Source organism: Aquarana catesbeiana, unplaced genomic scaffold (genome assembly GCF_042186555.1).
Source record: "Aquarana catesbeiana isolate 2022-GZ unplaced genomic scaffold, ASM4218655v1 unanchor228, whole genome shotgun sequence".
Taxonomy (NCBI): Eukaryota; Metazoa; Chordata; class Amphibia; order Anura; family Ranidae; genus Aquarana; species Aquarana catesbeiana.
The window spans coordinates 4,171,946-4,196,525 of NW_027362655.1; the positions used below are offsets into that span (position 1 = coordinate 4,171,946).

A 24,580-nucleotide genomic window follows, 5' to 3' on the forward strand; every position below is an offset into this window, starting at 1 on the left:
CTACATACATACCAAGGATTACACTCCAAAATAAATTCTATTGAGGCAAGGGGGGGGAGTATTACCTGTGGTTTTAGTAGTGTCCACAGAGGAGAGAATTGGTCCAGGCAGCAGGCAGAGATTTGCTTAGCGACAACAATAGTAATTATCCAGACAGCAGGCAGAAATATTGTCTGTAGTCAGCAGAAGGTTATCGTCAGCACAGCCAAAGCATTTGTCCATAGATATTGTCCAGGCAGAGACAGCCAGCACAGCCATAATATTGGTCCTGGTACACTGTTACCTGCAGACACTCATTATTGTACTGCTCTCCAGCCCTTCATAAACATCCTGCCTCTTGCTACAGCTAAATATTTCCATAGTCCAGGTAGCAGGCAGAGAAGATGCATGATGGCAGTTAGTCAGCAGCAGGCTGAGGGCCGCAATCAGGTAAGACCTGTGCACAGGGGTAGAGTTCCAGTGCAAGCAGTCCAACTGGTAGGCAGAGGCATAGTCAAAAAACAGGCCAGGGTCAGTTATCATGGAAGGCAGTGGCATGGTTATTTGAGGAAGCATGGGAAATGGTCAGCACAGAGGATGAAAATGGGGAAATGGTTAAAAATATGGGCTAATATTTTAGGAATGTGTGATACAGTTGGAAGCATTCATCAATGCAAAGGTCGTGTTCGGAGGGACACTGGGGACAATAGTAGCTGGTATCTTTTCGAAATCCTATTTTGATGCATACTCAACATCTTTTTTGGCGTCTTCGGCCTGCTTCAGATGGTGGAATGTTGTTCAGGAAGTGGCACCCATGAAGTCGGCTAACAGTATCAGAGCAAAATTTTTCTGGGGGTGGGTCTTTGTTGGTTGATAAAGAACGTGACAACTTCTTCGATTAATTTTAGGAAGTGGGTGGGGCTTTCATGGATTTGGTGTAACTTATGTATGCATTATAAATGGCCAAATTAATTAAATAGATTGCTACTTTCTTGTACCAGAAACTGGACCTCCTTATTGACAAATAGGGCTGAAGCATTTGGTCATTAAAATCCACCCAACATCCCCCCCCCCGTGTAGTGATTATAGTCTTGGCACATGTTGACTTTTCAATGGGACCTCATCTTCTTTGAAACTCAACTGTAGTATCATCATGGATGGTGGACATCATGTACACATTCCTGTTTTCCTTCCACCTCAAGGCCAGCACTTTGTTGCATCTCAAAGTTGTTCTTCTCCCTTCGCAGTTTTTTATTCACTATGGATTGTGGGAAGCCCTTCCTATTCTTTCTGGAGGTTCCACAGGCCAAGGTTTCTGCGAGGTATAGGTGTTTGAATAGGGGCAGGCTGGTGTAGAAGTTATCCAGGTATATGTGGTAACCTTTGTTCAGCAGTGGGTATGCCAGGTCCCATACAATTTCACCAGTTGTGCCCATGTAGGCCGGGCACTTGGGGAGCTGGGAATCTCTTCCTTTGTATATGCGGAATGCATACCGATATCCCGTGACTCTCTCACAAAGCTTATAAAGTTTGACTCTGTATCTGGCCCTTTTGCTAGGAATGTATTGTTTTATTCCTAGCCAGCCTGAAAAGGGTACCAGGGACTCATCCACACATATATGTTGATCAGGGGACATAGAGTTCTGCAAATTGTTGTTAAAGGAAATTTATGAGTGGACGAATTTTATATAACTGGATGTTGTTGCTGAAATGAACAAAGCGAATAATCATCTCATATCAGGACCTGCACATTAAGGCAGAATAAATGGGCATGTGGTGGATGGGGTTGGTGGCCCAATAGGCATGTCCTTCATTTTTTTTTGTAAGCCCCATGTTTATGGTGAGGCCCATAAACAATTTGAACTCCTCCAGAGTCAAATCTCTCTACTCAAAAGCATGGGCGTATGATGATTGGGGGTTGTTGGCAATATGCTGCTGGGCATATAAATTGGTCTGGTCCATGATGAATTGCAGCAAAGTGTCGGGCAAAAAAAAAAATTCCGCGAAATGTTGGGCATTGGCCTGCACACCTAGCTGTGCAGTGAAAGGGGGAATTCTTGCTTTTCCCGGTCAGAAGGCAGCAATGTTGGGTTGGCAAGACCATCTGGGAAATATGTAGCGTCCCTGGCTCTTGGGGGACGTGGCACTCCAGTGCTGGTAGTTGGGGGATTTGAAGTTGCTGTGCTGGTACTTGGGCCTGATGCGTCAGTGCTGACACTGGGCCTTTCTTCGGGTCTTTCGCTGGTGGCAGTGATGGTACTGGGCCTGGGCATTTCTTGTGGTCTTCCGCTTGTCTTTGAAGACAAAGCCCTTTCTGACATTTTTTGTTTACATGAAAAAATTTTTTTTTTTGCAAGAAAATTACTTTGAACCCCCAAACATTATATATTTTTTTAAAGCAAAGGCCCTGCAGATTAAAATGGTGGGTGTTTCATTTTTTTTTCACACAGTATTTGCGCATAGATTTTTCAAATGCATTTTTTTGGGAAAAAACACACTTTTTTAAATTTTAATGCACTAAAACACACTATATTGCCCAAATGTTTGATAAAATAAAAAAGATGATCTTAGGCCGAGTACATGGATGCCAAACACGACATGCATTAAAATTGCGCACAAACGTGCAGTGGCGACAAACTACATACATTTTTAAAAGCCTTTACAGGTTACCACTTTAGATTTACAGAGGAGGTCTACTGCTAAAATTACTGCTCTCGATCTGACCTTCACGGTGATACCTCACATGCATGGTGCAATTGCTATTTACATTTGACACCAGACCGACGCTTGCGTTCGCATTTGCGCGAGAGCAGGGGGGAACAGGAGTGCTCTTTTTTTTTTCTTTATTTTTTTTTTGCTTTTTTATCTTATTTTTAAACTTTTCCTTTCATTTCTTTTTATCATTTTTATTGTTATCTCAGGGAATGTAAATATCCCCTATGATAGCAATAGGTAGTGACAGGTACTCTTTTTTGAAAAAATTGGGGTCTATTAGACCCTAGATCTCTCCTCTGCCCTCAAAGCATCTGACCACATCAAGATCGGTGTGATAAAATGCTTTCCCAATTTCCCAATGGCGCTGTTTACATCCGGCGAAATCTAAGTCATGAAATGCTCATAGCTTCCGGTTTCTTAGGCCATAGAGATGATTGGAGCCATTCTGGTTTCTGATCAGCTCTATGGTCAGCTGGTCGAATCACCGTCTGCATTCTCGGGTTCCCTGTTGGGACAGGAGAGCCAGAGAAAACCATGGAAGATGGTGGGGGGGGACATTCCCTCCCACTGCTTGTAAAAGCAGTCTAGAGGCTAATTAGCCGCTAGGATTGCTTTTGCATGAAAGCCGACCGCTGGCTGAAAAGAATGATACCAAGATGATACCTAAACCTGCAGGCACCACTTAAAGTTCAGCAACATACCGGTACGTTGCTTGTCCTTATTGGGCATATATTGTAATCTTTTTTTTCATGCAGCCTGTGGGCTGAACGAAAAAAAAGAGATTGATCGGTGGGTATGCCCACCATTAGAATACCTCCCTTCATCCACCCACTTCTAATGATGGGCATACATGCACCATTTATATATGCCGAAGCATGGGGGCATCCATGCTTCGGCATATATGCTCTTTTTTTAAACTGTGGTGGTGAAATCACCTCCGACTGCGCTGGAATCACGGCTTTATGTATCGTGGGAGCAAACTGTCAAGATAAATAAATCCGTGCTGCAACTGAACGGCGTACCTGCTAAGCAAATGATGGTTAACAATAAAACAAAGTAACATTACAGTATAACAGTTATGCCCCGTACACACGGTCGGATTTTCCGACGGAAAATGTGTGATAGGACCTTGTTGTCGGAAATTCCGACCGTGTGTGGGCTCCATCACACATTTTCCATCGGATTTTCCGACACCGCGTTCAGAACGATCGGATTTTCCGACAACTTTGTGTGACCGTGTGTATGCAAGAAAAAATCCTAGGAGTTTGTTGTCGGAATGTCCGATCAATGTCCGACCGTGTGTACGGGGCATAAGACTTACCATACCTGCAAAGCAAGTACAAAAAAAATAGTAAAAAATAAAACATTTTTTAACGCAACCTGTGCCTAAAATATATATATGCCGAAGCATGGGGGCATCCTCCCGCAAAAGGTAGGAGCAAATCGCTCCTCCACCCCTGCTGCCCCCATGCTTCGGCATATATGCTGAAGTATGTAACTGTGGTGGTGAAATCACCTCCGACAGCGCTGGAGTCACAGCTTTATGTATCGTGGGAGCAAACGCTGTTGCTGTCAAGATAAATAAATCCGAGCTGCAGCTGAATGGCGTACCTGAAAACAAAAAAAATGGTTAACAATAAAACACAGTAAACAGTAAAGTATAAAAAAATTGCATATCTGAAAAGCAAGCATGATAAAACATAATAACAATAAAACATTGCAGAATAGAATACAGTAAAAAAAGAGCAGAACAATAGAGAGAGAATAGAGAGAGAGAGAACAATAAAACGAGAACTATTTTCGTTTATTTTATTTTTTGTGTTTTTTCTTTTTTACACTTTTTTTGTAACTGTAACTTTTCGGGTCTCTCAAAATGTGATGGCATCTTGGGAGACCCTGTGAAAGTGTGTCCTAGTCTGTGCAGTGCTGTACCCTACGCTAATACTCAACTAGTGTATGGTAGCGTTCAAAACATTCACCAATGCAAAGACCAGGATTGTCAGGACAGGAGGGACAATAATAGCGGGTGTCACGCCTATATCCGCGCTTTCTGCAGACACAACATTTTCTTTGGGGGGCTCGTTGGGTAGGGGTACTCGGGAGGATATTAGGAAAATGCCTCTCATGCAGCCGGCTTACTGCATTTGGTTGGGGATGGTGAGGTGGAGCACCGTCTGGAAACAGAAGGGCTCTGACGATCTCTTCCTGGAATTTAAGGAAGGATCCAGTCCATCCTGAAGCTCTGTATAGCACATGAGCGTTCAGCAAAGCCAATTGAAATAAGTATACAGACACTTTTTTATACCAGCGTTTGGCCTTACAGGCAACTAGGTACGGCGCCAATAACTGGTCGTTGAGGTCCACCCCTCCCATATTTTGGTTATATTCGTGGACACAGAGGGGTTTCTCCACAACACCAGTTGCCATAGTAATTTGGACCGTCGTGTCTGCATGAAAGGAGGTAAGAATGAAAACATTCTTATTATCCCTCCACTTCATAGTGAGCAAATTATTACACTGCAAGCAGGCTCTCTCCCCCAGCCTAAGACGGGAATCTACAAACCTCTGGGGAAAGCCGATTAGGTCGCACGGTGCCACATGCTCCAATCTGATGATCAAAAAGGTGACTAAAAAGTGGCACGCTTGTGTAATAATTGTCCACATATAAATGGTACCCCTTTCCGAATAAGGGTGACACCAAGTCCCACACTATCTTGCCAGCGCTTCCTATGTAGTCAGGGCAGTTTGTCGGCTCTACGTGACTATCTTTGCCCTCGTAAACCATAAAACTACATGTATAGCCTGTGGCCCTGTCACAGAGCTTATACATCTTGACCCCGTATCTGGCACGCTTGCTGGGAAGGTACTGTTTGAATGACAAGCGGCCAGAAAATTTAATCAGGGACTCATCAATGCAGACAACTTGATGCGGAGTAAACAAGTCTGCAAAACGTTGGTTGAAGTGGTTTACGAGGGGCCAAATTTTGTAGAGCCGATCGTATCCAGGGTCTCCACGAGGACGACAGAGTTCATTGTTGTTGTAGTGCATGAACCACAAAATCTGCTCGTATCGTGCCCTGTTCATGGAGGCAGAAAACACAGGCATATGGTAAACTGGGTCAGTGGACCAATATGACCGTAACTCACTGTTTTCGGTTATGCCCATGAGGAGGGAAAGGCCCAGAAAGATCTTAAATTCGGAAACCGTAATTGGTTTCCAATCTCTGGCAAGGGAGGACTGGGGAATAGTGGCAATGTGTTGACCAGCGTACAAATTGTTTTGGTCCACAATAGATTTATTGAGATCTTCGGTGAAAAACAGCAAATGAAAATCAAGTGGCAAAAAATCAACTGTTTCCACATGAATGCCGGGTTGGCCAGTGAATGGGGGGAAGTACGGGTGCTGCAGAAGTGGTGGATTCCCAATTAGGATTGGCGAATGCAGCTGGAAGGGCACTATGGGCACGACGGGCCTGTGTTTGTCTTCTTGGTGGCAGTGGGACACTACTTGTGCTTGCCACCTCGCCAGTTTGAACTGCACTTGGGACTCGCCACGTCACCAAGTGTTACTGCAGTGCTGCATTGACTACGACCGGGGTGTACTAGGCCGCTGGTGCTTGCCAGTTCACCAGAAGGAATAGCGGCGCTAGTACTGCTCTGCTCCATACGAGAGCCCTGCGGTTCTTGCACATCAACAGCAGAAGAAGAAGATTGGGGTCTGGTACGCCTGACCTTGGCAGGGACCACAACTCTGTCGTCAGAGCTATCTGTCATGGAGCCGCTGTCCTCTACAGGATCGTATTCTGAGCCTGAATCTGACAGATGAGTGACTTCCTCTTCACTATATGTCATGCTCAGAAACGTGTAGGCCTCTTCACTAGTGTACCTTCGATTTGCCATTTTGTGCTCTAAATTTAGTGGTACACTAGTGAGACTCACAGGCAAAAAAGCTCCTGACTGTTAGCGACTGTATCAAAACGCTACCAAAAAACAGTTAGCGATCGCAGGGATCAGACCTGACTCTGCAAACGCTGCAGTTATGTGTTTAGTGTTTTGTAAGTGACAGTGATCGATCCATACTGCACTTGGGTGGGCTGGGCAGGGCTGGGCCAAGGGGCAAAATGCAGGTGCTAGCAGGTATCTGGGCTGATCCCGCTAACACTGCATTTTTGGGGACCCTAAACTGCTGGGGACGCTAGTATAGATCTGATCAGATCAGATATTGATATTGATATTAATCCGTTCAGATACTATAACACTAAGTGAAGTTATGCTGTGTGCGTGGGTGTTGACACTGACACTAACATGACGCTGCCTGGGGCGATGCAGACCCTATCTGACCCTAAAACTTAACTTATATCACCGCCGATTAGGGGGTTAAACCTTTATTAGGTAATAAACGGCGGGTGCCCTGAAACTGTAATAAACAAACTAACGAACCAGCGTCCCCCGTAACAGTTATACGGTGATCACTGGTGGAAGGGTTAACTAGGGGTCAATCAGGGGGTTAAAACCTTTACTAGGTAGTATATGGGGGTCCCTGACGCTATAAAACACTGATGGCGAACCTATATACTTACCTCCCTAACTAGCGTCACCAGTGACACTAATACAGCGATCAGAAAAACGATCACTTAGTGACACTGGCCACGGGCGGTGATCACGGGGTTAAAACTTTATTAGGGGGGGTACCCTAGACCTAAAGGGGCCTAACACTAACTGCCCTACCACTTATAACTGTCACAAACTGACACCAATGCAATAATCAGAAAAAAAAAAACTGCTATTGGTGTCACTGTGACAGGGGGTGCAGGGGGGTGAAAAGTGTGCCTGCATGTTCTACTGGAAGTGTAGTGTTGGTGCAAACTCACATTGATGTCTTCTCTCCTCGGCGCCGGAACGAAAAGACCGGCTCGAGGAGATATGACATCACTTCCTCCGCTTCTGTTTACATTACAGAAGCTGAGGAAGCATTTTATTTGCCAGGAGTGATCGTGAGGGAATGGCCAAGAATGAGTGGCCTCCCCCTCACCTCGGATCACTCCTGACGAGAATCCGACCGCCGCAGGCACCGGGGGGGGTCCGATCGGACCCCCCGCCCGCGGGCAGGCAGGGACGTACAGGTAAACCCTTCCCTTATGCCTGCCCGTGCCATTGTGCCGACGTACATCAGCGTGTGCCGGTCGGCAACTGGTTAAAGAGGATTTACTTCTTGTGACCTCCAAGTTCCAAGGATCAGGTTTCAGGAATCTTCATGAATGTCAAAATATGTATTCATGCATGGTGCATGAGTGTCTGTCTGTCTGGGAGTGTCCCCCCTCAGGGTGTGTTCCTCAGTGTGTGTGTCAGGGTGGGTCCCTGCGCTCTCCTCTCCCTCATGGCATCTATCTTGCTTCTAAATACCATCTCAGACAATGAGATCATAAAATTATAATAAGTTCTGCCCAAAAGGTATGTGTTCCTTTTTCATTGGTAGGCAAGACTTAATAAATAACCTTTCCCGGCAATTTCGTGAGTTCAAATAATATCACCTTCAACCACCAGGTGTCTCACATGTGTTTGGAGTTTATCTCTTTAAGTTATTATATTCTATTTTTATAATGTGCATTAGTTTATATAATGGTGAGAAGAATATATATATATATCTTTAAATATTCTGGTAATCGGTCTAATATAAAATACACTCGGTATAATTTTGATTAATCACTATTACATAAAATGGTTATATGTATATCTATAAAAACTGGTCTATCTATGAAAGACACATGTTGTTATATATATCAATATCACATAAAATGATTATCTATATGGATACATGTATAATTCTGGCATCTCCAATGAATATTTGTTTATCTAAGCATAGGCTACAGTCTTATATAGTTATAATCATAATTATATGTTTTTCTTAATACTTATTAGTTTCTTAAAACACTTCTACTTATTATTATTATTATAATACAGGTTTTATATAGCGCCAACAGTTTGCGCAGCGCTTTACAACATGAGGGCAGACATTACAGTTACATTACAATTTGGTACAAGAGGAATCAGAGGGCCCTGCTCGGTAGAGCTTACAATCTAATAAGGAAGGGTCAATTGATACAAAAGTTAATAGCTGTGGGGGGATGAGCTGATAGAGGAAGTAAAACAGTGTTAGTTAGAAACTTTCATATATATATTTTCTTTATAACAAAGTTCTTAGATCATCAGATACTAAAATTATAATTATCTTTTGTAACCTACAAATATCATAGATAATTTAAATGATTTATCATAACATGTAGGTATTTTCAAATATTTCTGACTTGCATAACCATTCACATCTTTCTAACACCATGTGTTAGGATGGACTTAGTTTCAATGGATGTTTAGATAGTTTAGCTGTGTCCACAATTCCTAAAATCTACACAATGAGTTGTGTTAGCCAAGGTGTTAGCTATTTAATCAGTTCCTAAAAATTCACACAAAAGGTTTTGTTGGACACAAGTGTATTCTATGTGATACCAGTCTGTATAACCCTTTTTTCCTATGGCTGTGTTATTTACCCACCAAGATAGGCAAACATCTTCTTTGTTTTGTAAAGAGATACACTATTGTCCAAAAATCTCTCTCACACAAGGATTGTATAACCTGAAGAGATGGTTGATGCATTAAGCCTTGTAAAGCATATGTGTTCACCTATTTTGCATGAAATGGTTCCAAGAGGGTAACAGTTCAATGATACCTTAGAATCATGGTTCATCCGTTTTTGAGTCCTAAACAAATCTCACATTTCTGCCAGTAAATATAAATGTATTATTTCTTCATAAATCCACAACAAAGGTAATGACTCCATTTTTATTTTTCTACTGCTATCAATGGCCAACACAGTACAACACTTCACCCATGTCTTTGGTGATCTCTGATCTCCTTATGAACTGTTTCTTACATGATGAAGATCAGCCATGGAGTATATCTGAGGTGTATATCAGGGTGTGCTTCTTCCCCACATGACAGCTGTAATTTCCAGCAACATTCATATAAAAGACATTGCCCACACTCAAGACACTAATACACCTTGAGGGTTGTGTGGGATTCCTGATGTACAGGAAAACAGGACTTCAGTGAGGAACAATTCCCTCACTCAGGACAGGAACCTGATTTCTTTACAGTGTGAGATCTCTGATGTTTGGAAAGACTGGACGTCTGTGAAAAACATTTCCCGCACTCAGGACAGCAATACGGCTTCTCCCCTGTGTGAGATCTCTGATGTTTGTAAAGATCGGACTTCACTGAAAAACATTTCCCGCACTCAGGACAAGAATATGGCTTTTCCCCAGTGTGACACCTTTGATGTTTGACAAGATCTGCTTTTGTTATGAAATATTTACTGCACTCAGAACAGGAAAGTGACTTCTCTCTCGTATGAGATCTCTGATGCTTATAAAGACTGGACTTCTCTGAAAAATGTTTCCCACACTCAGAACAGGAATATGGCTTCTCCCCTGTATGAGATCGCTGATGTATGTTCAGATAAAACTTTCTTGAAAAACATTTTCTACACTCAGGACAGGAATACGGCTTCTCCCCTGTATGAGATCTCTGATGTCTGTAAAGATCGGACTTCTCTGAAAAACATTTCTCACACTCAGGACAAGAATACGGTTTCTCCCCCGTGTGATATCTCTGATGTGTGTAAAGACTGGACTTCTCTGAGAAACATTTCCCGCACTCAGGACAGGAATACGGCTTCTCCCCCGTGTGAGATCTCTGATGTGTGTCAAGATGGAACTTCACTGAAAAACTTTTCCCGCACTCAGGACAGGAATACGGCTTCTCCCCTGTGTGAGACCTCTGATGTCTGTAAAGATTGGAGTTTTGTGAAAAACATTTCCCGCACTCAGAACAAGAATATTGCTTCTCCCCTGCGTGAGACCTCTGATGTCTATGAAGGCTGGACTTCACTGAAAAACATTTCCCGCACTCAGGACAGGAATACCGTTTTTCCCCCGTGTGAGTTCTTTTATGCACATGAAGGTTGGATTTAAAACGGAAACACTTCCCGCACTCAGTACAGGAAAAACTCTTATCTGTTGGAAGGACGGCACCGTCCCTCACAGTCTGAGGTTCCTCAGGATAAGAGGAATACGATGGTCCATCTACACTGTGTGGTGCCGGATGGACATTTGAGGTAGTCGGGTTTTCTCCTGGACTATACTGTGTGATGTCCTCATCTTCTACTTTACAGTCTGGAGACAAAGTGAGACAATCCTCTGAGGTTTTCCTCATCTCCCGTCCATCTACTAAAATAGAAATAAAAAGATTATTACTAGACATGAACAGATTGGTTCCCCTAAACCAGGACTCCGCCCACATCAGGCAGCTTTGTCTCTGAGGATCTTACAATTCCCCCCTCAAGGTAACTAGTAAATGGGTCCTCTGATCTCCTACTGGTTCATTTGTTTATTCATTGACTTTAGTTAGAGAGTGAGGAAACAATGAAAACTGTCTTTTATAGGAGTGACAGTGATGAGGGGATTAAAGGACGAGTGTCCGCACCCCCTCTATCACTCATTGCCATCTTCCCAACACAAGAAGTCCTGCACTTCCTTATTTAGTCCATAATTTAGTCATGAATAACAGCAGGACTGAGCCCCACCAGAGGTCAGAGAGTGAGGATGGGGGAGAACAAACTAGATGAAGACTGGACTGATCCTGAAGACCACCATCTTCTTTTTTTAGCATTACATGTTTAGTGCATTTTACAAGACATACAGGTTAATCTGCTATGAGCGGTCACACATGGAAGGTTGCTCTCAGCATATTTAACAAGACAATAGGAACACGACTAACAAATCTTGTACAACAGTTGGAACACTAGCAAGCCAATCGTCATGTACTTCTTGTCACAAAAAAACATGTCTACAATATAATATAGGTTAAGGTAGAGCAAATAGATACTCATTAGGGGAATGTCATTTATTTGTCCAGATGGACCAGGGTTTCCACCAGGAGTTGAAGGCTGATGCACTACCAAGCCACAGTGCAAGAGCATGTTTCATAAGAATGATGGAGCTTAAGGAGTATAACTACCTCAGAGGGATTGGGGGCTTCCTGGGCTTTCCAGTGTTTGGCTATCACAAGCGACCAGGATATTCCTGACAACTTCTCAAGAAAAACAGGGTACATTGTCAATTTCAAGGCCCAAGGACAGCCAAAGCCGGGTTGGGAGAGGTCACCACACCCATCACATGTAAGATTATTGTGAAGATTTTGTTCCAGAAGCTTGCAATGTTCTTGTAGGACCAAAAGATATGGAGAAGATTGCCAATTTGGCCACATCCTTGCCAACAAAATGGGGAGTGGTAGGGATAGATCTGAGCTAAGCGATAGGTTACATAGTTGGTAAGGTTAAAAAAAAGACACAAGTCCATCGAGTCCAACCTGTGTGTGTCATGGTTATGCAGTAATCTTTCTCTGTCAGCTTACCTTCTCCTCGTGTGTTCAGACTAAGAGGCCAGCCACTCACACCTGGCTGGTTTTATAACCTCTACTCTAAGCATGGCCCCACCCCAGGCCCTATCAGGGAACCCTATATTAACCTGTGCACTGCAAGCCAGCAGTGCTGATCAACCATTGTGTGTTAGCTTTCATGTGTACTTGCTGTGTTTCCTACGTCTGATTCCTGTTACCGACTTTGGCCTGTTCTCGACTATCCCTGTCTGCTTGTGACCCTGACCTTTTGGCGTGTTATGTTTATCCTTGTCTGCTAGTCGCCCTGACATTTTGTCTTATCCCTTACTTTCCTTGTTGTTCCAGCCTTCTGCCTCCTTCCTCTTCTCCTGTAGTCTACCGTCCGCTGTGAGACCCTGGGGGGCCGCGACCTGGAGCCAGACTGCGGCTTAGTCCATTCTCACCACTAGAGGCTCTGGTGAACACCTGCTGGCTCTTAGACTCCGCACCCTGGGGAATCTATGCTCTAGCTCCCAGTGGGATCTGTGTTAGTGATCCAGTAGACCTGCTTCCTGAACCTCCCAGGGTTCAGTCTGCAGCAGTCAATCCTAGGGTCCACTACCTAGCGGTGCACTTCTGACTCCTACGGAGTGCATCTGTCACCTGGTCTCAGGTGACCTGACAGTGTGTGTGCGCTTTTTTGTCAATATTACATTGTATATCCCTGTATATTGTGGTCATTTAGGTGCCTATCTAGTAGTTTTTTGAAATGATCTATGCTCCCTTCTGAAACCACTGCTTGTGGAACGCTCTTATCGTAAAGAACCCTCTACTCATTTTCCGGTTAAATCAATTTTCTCCTAATTTTAGTGAATGGCCGCAAGTCTTTTCAAATGCCCTTTCACGGAAAAGTTTTATCCCTATCGTGAGGTCACCAGTATGGTATTTGTACATTGAAATCATATCCCCTCTCAAGCGTCTCTTCTCCAGAGAGAATAGGTTCAGTGCTTGTAATCTTTCCCCATAACCAAGATCCTCCAGTCCCTTTTATTAGCTTTGTCGCCATTCTCTGTACTCTCTCCATTTCCAGTACATCCTTCCTGAGGACTGGTGCCCAGAACTGGACAGCATACCCCAGGTGCGGCCAGACCAGAGTTTGTAGAGTGGGAGAATTATCGTTTTATCTCTGGAGTTATTTCCCTTTTTAATGCATGCCAATATTCTATTGGCTTTGCTTGCAGCAGCTTGGCATTGCATGCTGTTGCTGAGCCTATCATCTACTAGGACCCCCAGGTCCTTTTTCATCCTAGATTCCCCCAGAGGTTCTCCCCCGTCTATAGATTGCATTCATGTTTTTGCCACCTAAATGCATTATTTTACCTTTTCCTACGTTAAACCTCATTTGCCATGTAGTTGCGCAGCCAATTCATTTGTTCAGATCTTCTTGCAAGGTTTCCACATCCTGCAGAGAAGTTATTGCCCTCCTTAGCTTAGTATCGTCAGCAAATGCAGAGATTGAACTGTTTATCCCATCCTCCAGTTAATTTATGAATAAATTAAATAGGATTGGTCCCAGGACAGAACCCTGAGGGACCCCACTTTCCACATTGGACCATTCTGAGCACTCCCCATTTATCACTACCCTCTGAACTCCGTGAGATACAAATGGAGTGAGATCTTTTGTGACTTAAGGAAGGTTAGCTTTTCCTGCAGTATGTTATATATTAGGGGGGTGTCTATGTTCCTGGCAGGTGTTGACAAATAAAACTGCAATAATTGTTTGGCGAGATGCACCTCAGGAGGAGGGGATGTCACCAGGAGGTGCTGTATTCTGAGATACGTGAAGTGGTCTGCGCCTGACAGCCCATACATCTCCTGCAGGGTTGTCATACTAAGAAGTGAAGCATCCGTCATCTAGGACTGTAATTTCTTTCAATATCGAAGACTGGAGGCTTATGTGCGGTATAAGTGTAGAAATCATTGAGATAGGGATGTGGACTGGAGTGTCAAAGAGCTGTGACCGGATTGGCTGTTCAGTTCTCACCAAACTAAGAGGGAGGCTCTTAGTGGGGGAGAAAAGTCTTTTAGTCTGAAGGGTTGCCAAACATCTGTGATGGGCTCAATTACTGCCCAAAGTAAGGGGTCCGGAGGTAAAAACCAGTGCTTGGGTTGACCCAAGTAGGTTGCCAAGCACTACTCCTTGATGTCTATTAGTCCCATCCTCCCTGCTCCTCTATATTTAACAAGATGTTTGTTAGGGATCTCCCCCTCTTGCCCTGCCATATAAATCATTTGGGTGAAGAGTTTAAGGCTTGTAGGTGTTTCAAAGGCAGTGGAATGGTTAGTGTTCCAAAAAGGTAGAGGATTTGGGGGAGAATTAACATTTCAAAGGATACTAGGTGGCCTGACCAGGAAAGCTCATATTTGGCCAAGTGAGTTCCTGGGCAATTTTTTTGGACAGAGTCTCCATGTTAATTTTAGCGAGCTGAGTCATGTTAGAGGTTAAGGGTAAGGGTGATGCCCAAGTATGGGACACCCTGGAAGTTCCAAATGTATGGGAGCGAGGTTTGTAGTGCCTTCTTAGTTGATTCTGGAGTACCCAAATCTAAAATGAATGACTTGGAAATATTTACCGTGTAGTAAGTTATGTCACTAAATAGAGACAGGAGTTGATGTGCCTGAGGTAGTGACATGGAGGGATTAGTGAGACGTAGGATGACATTGTTCATGAAGAGATTAATAGTATGAACAGAGTGACCAATCCTGAAGCTTATGGCTTTGGCTAGTGATTTGATTAATAGATTGAATATGGAGGGGGATAGGGGACATCACTGATGGGTGCCATTGGTGATCTCAAAAAGTCTAGAGGTTAGAAGCGTATACCTGAGAAGTTGGGCATGAGTATAGGGCCAGGATGGCTGATAGGATAGGCCCCTGGAATCCAAACTTAGCATTTAGCCACAATGGACCCGATCGAATGCCTTCTCTGCATCTAAAGACAGGAGCAGGCAGTTTGATCAGTTCAGGGAAGATATTGAACAGGCGAACTGCTAATAATTTGGCATAAATTTTAACAACTGTGATAAGCAAAGAGATTAGTCTAAAGTTGGCAGGGGACGTTGGTTCCTTCCTAGGTTTGGGGATGGTGACAACGTAAGCCTTCAGCATCTCTAGGGGAAAGGAAGCCTGTGATGAGCACAAATGTGGAGCCAGCTGGTCTTTGAAAAGTTTGTAATAGTCGTTTGTGAAGCCATCAGGGCCTCCCAGCAGAGAGTCAATAATTTTAGTGATCTCAGCCATGGTAAACGGGGTATTTAGGGTAAAGAGGTATTCTTCAGAGAGAGTTGGGGGCTGTAGCTGAGCCAAGAATTAATCGATGGCCTGGGTGGAGGGTTGGGTGGTGAGTGGTTCAGTTCTGAGATTGTATAGGGCTTCGTAATAGTCTGCAAACGAGTTAGCTATGTCCTGGGCATTAAAGATTTTACGGTTACTGGGAAGGTGAAGGAGGTGAATTATTTTAGTTTTGGTTCTTTGGGACTTAAATCTGTTAGCCAGGACCTTTCTAGCAGATTCCTATTTGCGGAGTGTTTTATTTTGCAAGTTCTCGTAATTTTATCGTATTGTTCGAATAATGCGCCTCTCAATTTGAGCCTTATGCTGCGTACACACGGTCGGACTTCTCATCGGAAAAAGATATGGCGGCTTTTCCGACGGGTTTCCACTCAAGTTTGCCTTGCATACACACGGTCACGCAAAAGTTCGCTGAAATTACGACCGTCAAGAACGCGATGACGTGCAACACTACGACGAGCCGAGAAAATGAAGAAGTTCAATGCTTCTGAGCATGCGTCGAATTGTTTCCGAGCATGCGTAGAAATTTTGCACGTCGTAATTGCCACAGATGTGCCACAGACGAACGCATTTTCGGATGGGAACTTTTTCCGACTGAAAAATTAAGAACATGCTCTCAATTTTTTGCTGGCTGGAATTCGGCCAGCAAAAGTCCGATGGAGCATACACACGGTCGCGTTTTCCGACGAAATAATCTCATCTGTCTTTTGCGGGCCGAAATTTCGATGTGCCACGTGTGTACGTGGCATTAGTTTAAGGAGAGCGGAGGAGCTTGCAGGGTCAGAAACTGCTTTATTAGCAGATTCCAGCTTATGAATTTTAGAAAGGACTGTATCTAAGTGAAGGTTGTATTGTTTCTTGGCTTGGGCACATGCTTGGATAACTTACAATTTAATATAGGCATTATGGGCGTTCCATAATAAGAAGGTGTCCTCAGTAGAGGCAGCATTCATGCCAAAGTATTCCTGGAGGTACTGAGAGAGCAATTTAACATTAGTAGGAGAACAGGCATCCCTCTCCTCCACAGTGGCATGGTCAGACCATGTGATGTCCGATATGGAGGAGGAGGCCTGTTGCAGTAGCCATTTATCTACTAAAACAGGTCAGTACAGGTATATGTGGAATGCCTGGGGGAGAAAAATGTATAGTCCCTTTCAGCAGCATGTAGGCAGTGCCAGACATCAAGGAGGTCCTCAGAATAGAGTAAAGGGCAAAGAGTAGGTACCGATCTTCTAGACGACTTGGAGGAGTCTATTGCCGGGTCCACTGTTAAGTTAAAGTTCCCACACAACAGCAGCCAGCCATATCTAATTTTAGCTACAGTATTTTGTGGAGTAACTTATGGAGGAAATAAAGTTGGTGAGTGTTCAGAACATTCACCAGTGTGTATAGATGGGCATTTACAGTATGTCAGAACAATGTATCTGCCTTGGGGGTGGAAAATCCCTGTGGTTACATCTTGCATTCTGAAGGGAGAGAAAGTGGGTCTCTTGTACACAGAGGATATCAGCCTGGAGGGTAGAGGCTTCCTTCCACATCAAGGCCCGTTTTGCTGGGTGTTTCCAAGCCTCTGGTATTCAGAGAGACTATTTTAAACCCCATGTAAGTAAGGCAGGTAGGTCATTGGAGGTAGTCGCAGCTCTAAGCTCATTGGTAGGTATTTCTTGTCACAGGAGAGAAGGACATGAGCACTGTGACGGCTTGGAGGCAGGAACTTGGTGCGAAGAAGAAGCAGTAGTAGACGTTTGAGTACAGAGTGCATCTTCAAGTGCTGTGGGATTAGAGCTAATGTAGACAAAAGGTAAACCGAGATGGCCAATGGCCTCAGGAGAGCAGATGAAACCAACTGTAAGGACTAAACAAAGCAGTAACATAAAAATAAAAAGAGATTCTGGGAATAACTGTGTGCAGGTAAGCTGCTAAACTATAAGGGGGTAAGAAAGAAAAGAGATACCAGTCTCCCAGCTGGGGAACTATATAGTTGTGGTCCCCCAGAGGGGCAAATAGGACTCACTTTGCCGGTTAGGAGATCTCCTGTATGAGACCGCTTGCCAGTCTGATGTGATTGTATAAGGGCCCATGGGGCCAGGAAGGGGTGTGCTCTCTTCTTAGTCCCATCTCCTGAGCAGTTGAAGCCCACCTTCCCATGACATGACGGTTGAAATTTCTCCATTGCACTTGACAACCAAGGTGCATGAGTAGAACCAGTGATGGGTGATGTTGTTCCTTAGAGTCTTGGTGACCATCGCCAGGTTCTTACATCTCTGTAAGGTGAATTACAACAAGTCAGCTAGCAGCTGCAACCTGAGGAACTTCTCCGGAAGGTGCTCTGCCCAGCGGAAAGCATACATGATCTTCTCCTTGGCCTGGAAGAAGTGGATCCTCAACAACACATCACGTGGGAGATTGAGGCAGGTGAGCAGGTTTCGGGATTCTTTGGATCCTTTCAAAAGGTAAGGTCCTCTTGTGTCAAGGAGGGAGCCACAGACTTGAACAAGTCTTGCACATAGTGGGCTAGATGGGCCCTGTTGGACTGATTTTGGGATCCACGGATTTTAATATTGTTCCTGCGGGATCTGTCCACTACTTTTGCCTTGAGCCCCTGGATGTCCTATCTGTGAGTGCTGTGGGCATCAACAAGTGAGTTAAAGGAGGAGGCATATTCCCCATTTTATCTTTAATTTGAACTACCCTTTCTCCCACTTCACTGAGTTCCCCTTTAAAATTGTGGATGCAGAAGAGCATGTCAGCCTGCAGGGATGCTCTAAGTAACAGAAGCACATCTTTTAATGTGGTGTCAGACACAGCTGGCCTGAGGTGGGGAAGCATTCTATGGCAGCCCTCAAAGAGTACCGCTGGCATGCGGGGTTGAATGGGCGCTGTTCTTTACATCGATCGAGCTGGTGGAAGAGAGCATAGAGGAAGAAGAGAGCCACGGGATCACAAAGCGATAGCCCGCTGTTACAGTTTACATTACAATTGCCTCCGCCCGTGATTACACACAGCCCCGCCTCCTGACCCCGCGCCTGTGATAGACAGAACGCCAGTCCAATTCTGGGACATGTTCTGTCTATCACAGGTGCGGGGTCAGGAGGCGGGGCTGTGCGTAACAGCAGGCTTTCGCTTTGTGATCCTGCGGCTTTCCTCTTCCCCATGATGATCCTAAGGTAAACTGAGGCTGCAATATTGGCACAGTGAGCGGTGGCTGCAATGGCGGGCACAGTGAGCTGAGGTTGCAATGGGGGCACAGTGAGCTGAGGTTGCAATGGGGGCACAGTGAGCTGAGGCTGCAATGGCGGGCACAGTGAGCTGAGGCTGCAATGGCGGGCACAGGTGAGCTGAGGCTGCAATGGCGGGCACAGGTGAGCTGAGGCTGCAATGGCGGGCACAGGTGAGCTGAGGCTGCAATGGCGGGCACAGGTGAGCTGAGGCTGCAATGGCGGGCACAGGTGAGCTGAGGCTGCAGTGGGGGCACAGTGAACAGAGGCTGCAGTGGGGGCACAGTGAACAGAGGCTGCAATGGGGGCACAGTGAACAGAGGCTGCAATATTGGCACAATGTGCTGAGGTTGCAATATGGGCACAGTGAGCTGAGGCTGCAATATGGGCACAGTGAGCTGAGGCTGCAATATTGGCACAGTGAGCTGAGGCTGCAATGGTGGGCACAGGTGAGCTGAGGCTGCAATGATGGGCACAGGTGAGCTGAGGCTGCAATGATGGGCACAGGTGAGCTGAAGCTGCAATGGCGGGCACAGTGAGCTGAGGCTGCAATGGTGGGCACAGGTGAGATGAGGTGAGGCTGCAATGGTGGGCACAGGTGAGCTGAGGCTGCAATGGTGGGCACAGGTGAGCTGAGTTTTTTTGGTATGGGGGCCTTCTTTCGTTTCCTGGCCCTGCCATTGAGTCCCAGATGTGGTCCGAAGCCATCTGGTGGGTGCAGAAGCAGCAGTGAGTCCATCAGATTTGTGATCTCCTCAGCTGTGGAGAGGAGCCATCTAACACAGCAGCCATACATAAACGCTGTCACCACGCCCTGATCATTGGGTTAATGACTGCTCCCTCATTATCACTTTCTGTTTAAGGTTCCAAAGTTTAAATGTGTGATCACATTATTATCAACATGTAAAAGTCTGTGCTCCAATCAAATCATCAGATATAAAATGTCCAGCTGGTAGAAAATGGGTGTAACAAAAGAAGTAAGGCCTATGTAATGTACAACTTATATGGGATACACAGTTAGAAATATACCGTATCAGAATGATTTATAACATAGTGTATATAGTGCAGGGGTTGAAAGTATATAATCTACAATATAAATTATACAGTAAGGGTCAGAACTCATAATATTGGTATTCAGTAACCAGTATTAGCCTAATGCTGCATACACACGGGCGGACTTTCCGACGGACTTTCGAATGAACGGACTTGCCTACACACGATCAACCAAAGTCCGACGGATTCGTACGTGATGACATGATGACATACGACCGGACTAAATTAAGGAAGTTCATAGCCAGTAGCCAATAGCTGCTCTAGCCTCGTTTTTTGTCCGTCGGACTAGCATACAGACAAGCGGACTTTTCGACTGGACTCAAGTCCGTCAGAAAGATTTGAAACATGTTTTATTTCTAGGTCCGTCGGACTTTTGGGGGAAAAAAAGTCAGCAGGAGCCCACACATGGTCGAATTGTCCGCCGGAGTCGGTCCGCCGGACCTAGTCCATCGAAAAGTCCGCTCGTGTGTACGCGGCATAAATGTTTACATGAGACAAGTTGCAGAGGTCCCACACCGCTGCCTCCCATCTCCTGAGACTGCACTCAGTGACTTGGGTATAAGACTATACAGACATATCCCTCCACCCGGCACAGCCAGCAGACAACAGAACAAGTAATCCTGGGAGAATTGTTCTGTCAGAGATCTTGCTAGACTCAGGCATGGGGAAGGAGAACCAAGGCATATACCCCAGGTGCCTAGGTCTAGTAATATCTATGGTCAAAACAAAAATTTTGCTGCCAGCTGAACCCCAGAATCTCCATAAATCCAGTCTTGATACATAAATTGTGTCTGCAGCACAGAGAAGGAAGATTATCCGAGAGAAATACAGGAATACAGGATGGGGAACACAGCTCAGGAAAGTGACCAGGGTATTACGGGCTGATATCACCCAGTCCTTGCCCTACTCTGGTCCAATCAGTGAGCAGTATGGGTGGAGGAATGTATTTAGTGTTAATGACCCACCTGTGCTGATCTCTGTAGGAGTGTCCTCCTCTATAAATGTCCTCGTTATTCCATCCTCCTCCATAGACTGCTGATCATCCCTCACATACCTCTCTTCTTCTTCTGCTTTAACCTCAAATTCTATATCGATTGGATCTCCACTCTAAATAAAAAAAAATAGAGAAAATGTCATCTGTAAAATATAAGCTACATTATTGTGACATCACATAAAAAAATCTAAACATTGTTTCCACAAGTCCAATCCATGTTCTAGATGCTCTGTCCCACCAACCTTGAGGTAGCAGTGAGGGATGGTGTGATCTTCCTGCGAGGAATCCTGGGAATACAGAGGACGGGGACATCTCTCTGGTGGGTTCCTGGTATTAGGTGGCTCCATCATATCCTTGTGTCCTTCTGAAAACTCCTCCATCACTCCATACTCCTCATCCTCCTCTTTATACTCTTCTTTAACAACAATATTATAATCCCCGAGGTTTTCACTCTAAAGATATAATAAAACATTCATTGTAATAAACATGTGTATAAATCATATCTACCAATAATTGTCAATCACCTACCTGATGATGGTGAGGGATGGTGTGATCTTCCTGTGTGGAATCCCGGGAATACAGAGGACGGGGACATCTCTCTGGTGGGTTCCTGGTATTAGGTGCCTCCATCATATCCTTGTGTTCTTTTGAAAACTCCTCCATCACTCCATACTCTTCATCCTCCTCTTTATACTCTTCTTTAACATCAATATTATCATCCCCGAGGTTTCCACTCTGAATATATAATAAAACACAAACTGTAAAAAACATAGTTGTTTAAAAATAATCACAAGGGATTGTTCCTCATCTACCTGATGATGGTGAGGGATGGTGTGACCTTCCTGTGTGGAATCCCAGGAATACAGAGGACGAGGACATCTCTCTGGTGGGTTCCCATTACTGGATCCATCTGTAGGAAACACACACACTGACTGAATACATTGTTTCTATGTGTTTATCAGATGATGGGGGATCTAGGTGGATCCTCCGTACTGCTCTCTCCTTTACAATAAAGTCTCCTCTTACCCGGTGATGTGAGGGGCGGCTGATTGTCCATCATGAGGTCCTTGTAGAGATCCTTGTGTCCTTCTAAATACTCCCACTCCTCCATGGAGAAATAGACAGTGACATCCTGACACCTTATAGGAACCTGACACACACAATGATACAGTCACCATCCAGACACATCCCTTGTCTGTTACTGGATAATGTCCCAGAATTCCCGGCACCGCTCACCTCTCCTCCATGATCTCTCTGGTGACTTCTAGAATCTTCTTTGTATTTCTCTATTCTATCAGGGAGGGAGGTGGAGGCAATGTGATGGTCATATGATCTCCAGACTTCACAGGAGGAAAACTCTAGATCTGAACACAAATAGTAAAATCAAATGATATTCCCAGAATCCTCCTCACCTCTCCTTTCAGGTTTCCAGTTTATTAAAGCCCCACTGAGGTATAATTTACCCACACTTCGCAAGTTAAAAGCTTGTTGCAGGCATTTTGATATCACTACATACGACACAGGACCAACAGTCCCACTTTGCAAGTGAGGATGCCAAGGGTCCACCCACTTTGCAAAATCAACAGAAAAAAAAGCTAGATGGAGGGACATTGGGAGGAGGAGCTGTGAGATCAGTGTGATGTCATAGGACATATAGACTCTGAATGGAGGGACATTTGGATGGGGAGATTTGAGGGGTCCTCTATATGAGTCATTGTTCCTGGTTGCGTCCTTCCTCTCCTAAATGGAAGAGAGAACTTTGACCTTTATCATACAGAAATCTGTCAGGAATCTGTGAAAGTAAGCTCTCATGTGATCAGGTGACGTGCGGAGGAACGGAGTGTAAATAGCAGACAATTTTCTCCAGAGCTCCTAATGGTGGGGATGGATTTTGCTGAGTGCTGGTGCCAAGTTTCCACCCCCCAGGATCACTGCAGGTGTGGAGAAAAGCTGTGTAAGAGGATATGGAGGAGAGATGAGGAGGAGATCCAGGAATCAGGATAAAGGTCAGGACAAGCAACAGACGAGCGCATCCAAGAGATGAAGCCGGGGTCACTACACAGAAAATCAATCCAAGGAAACAACAGGCAGGACGAGGAATAGCAAGAAGGAGCTCAGAGACAAATGAGAATATTGCTCAGCCAATGGGAGATGATCTCAGCATGACTTACATAATGAAGGAGATGAGGGGGAGGGGAGGAAGTCACTTATGGTGACCATAGATACATGGAAATTCAGCTGGTTCAGCAGGGATCGGTCACATTTCCATCCATGTGTGGTCACTGCCGGATAAAAGTCACTCGATCAGCGGCTGCAGCCAATAGCTTCATCACTGATCTGTGTATTCTGAGAGCGGAGGAGCGCCCCCCATTGTCAGAATACAATAGTGCAGTGGGGAGGATTCCCCCATCCCCCTCCAATGTGTGGATGGGGGAATCACTTCAGTTTTTTTCAAATCCCGCTGGCTGAACGATAAAACTGAACCATGTATGGCCAGATTTGGAAGCAAAATATATTAATCATCAACTGATCCCCCTGAAGGGGTTAATCTACATATTACCTCCTCTGCCACCAGATCCTGAAGTGTCTTCTCTCTACGTCTTATCAAATGGAACGTCCCCATTGTCATTTATGTATCTGACATCACTTCCTGTCTGTATTCCATAGAGACTTCCTGTCTGGGTAGAAGTAAGATCACCATCTTGTGGAGCTCAGAGGAACTGCAGCTCAAGAAACGTCTCGTAATGTGAACACGGCCTTGTGCTGTGTGTGTATGTACTGTATATCCTTCCCCTTTCTCTCCTCCCTGAGTGTGTATGAAGAGGCGGAGCTCTGAGTGTGTATAAAGAGGAGGAGCTCTGAGCGTGTATGAAGAGGCGGAGCTCTGAGTGTATGAAGAGGCGGAGCTCTGAGTGTGTATGAAGAGGCAGAGCTCTGAGTGTGTATGAAGAGGCGGAGCTGAGTGTGTATGAAGAGGAGGAGCTCTGAGTGTGTATGAAGAGGAGGAGCTCTGAGTGTGTATAAAGAGGAGGAGCTCTGAGTGTGTATGAAGAGGAGGAGCTCTGAGCGTGTATGAAGAGGCGGAGCTCTGAGCGTGTATGAAGAGGCGGAGCTCTGAGCGTGTATGAAGAGGCGGAGCTCTGAGCGTGTATGAAGAGGCGGAGCTCTGAGCGTGTATGAAGAGGCGGAGCTCTGAGTGTGTATGAAGAGGCGGAGCTCTGCCTCTGAGTGTGTATGAAGAGGCGGAGCTCTGAGTGTGTATGAAGAGGCGGAGCCCTGAGTGTGTGAAGAGGCGGAGCTCTGAGTGTGTATGAAGAGACGGAGCTCTGAGTGTGTATGAAGAGACGGAGCTCTGAGTGTGTATGAAGAGGCGGAGCTCTGAGTGTGTATGAAGAGGCGGAGCTCTGCCTCTGAGTGTGTATGAAGAGGCGGAGCTCTGAGTGTGTATGAAGAGGCGGAGCTCTGAGTGTGTATGAAGAGGCGGAGCTCTGAGTGTGTATGAAGAGGCGGAGCCCTGAGTGTGTATGAAGAGGCGGAGCCCTGAGTGTGTGTGTGTGAAGAGGCGGAGCTCTGACTGTATTTGAAGAGGCGGAGCTCTGAGTGTGTATGAAGAGGCGGAGCTCTGAGTGTGTATGAAGAGGCGGAGCCCTGAGTGTGTATGAAGAGGCGGAGCCCTGAGTGTGTGTGTGTGAAGAGGCGGAGCTCTGACTGTATTTGAAGAGGCGGAGCTCTGAGTGTGTATGAAGAGGCGGAGCTCTGAGTGTGTATGAAGAGGCGGAGCCCTGAGTGTGTATGAAGAGGCGGAGCCCTGAGTGTGTATGAAGAGGCGGAGCCCTGA

The 24,580-nt window shown here is 45.3% G+C and overlaps 1 protein-coding gene across 1 annotated transcript in view; it reads right to left on the reverse strand.

Annotated features, from left to right (window-relative positions):
* Positions 1 to 4,392: 4,392 nt before the first annotated feature.
* LOC141121709 (uncharacterized) overlaps positions 4,393 to 24,580 on the reverse strand; it is a 113,671-nt gene continuing 93,483 nt past the window's right edge. Inside the window, exon 10 of the mRNA XM_073611425.1 lies at positions 4,393 to 10,756. Within this exon, the coding sequence (XP_073467526.1) occupies positions 9,814 to 10,756 (943 nt within the window). The 3' untranslated portion in view covers positions 4,393 to 9,813. The remainder of the gene's footprint in view (positions 10,757 to 24,580) is intronic.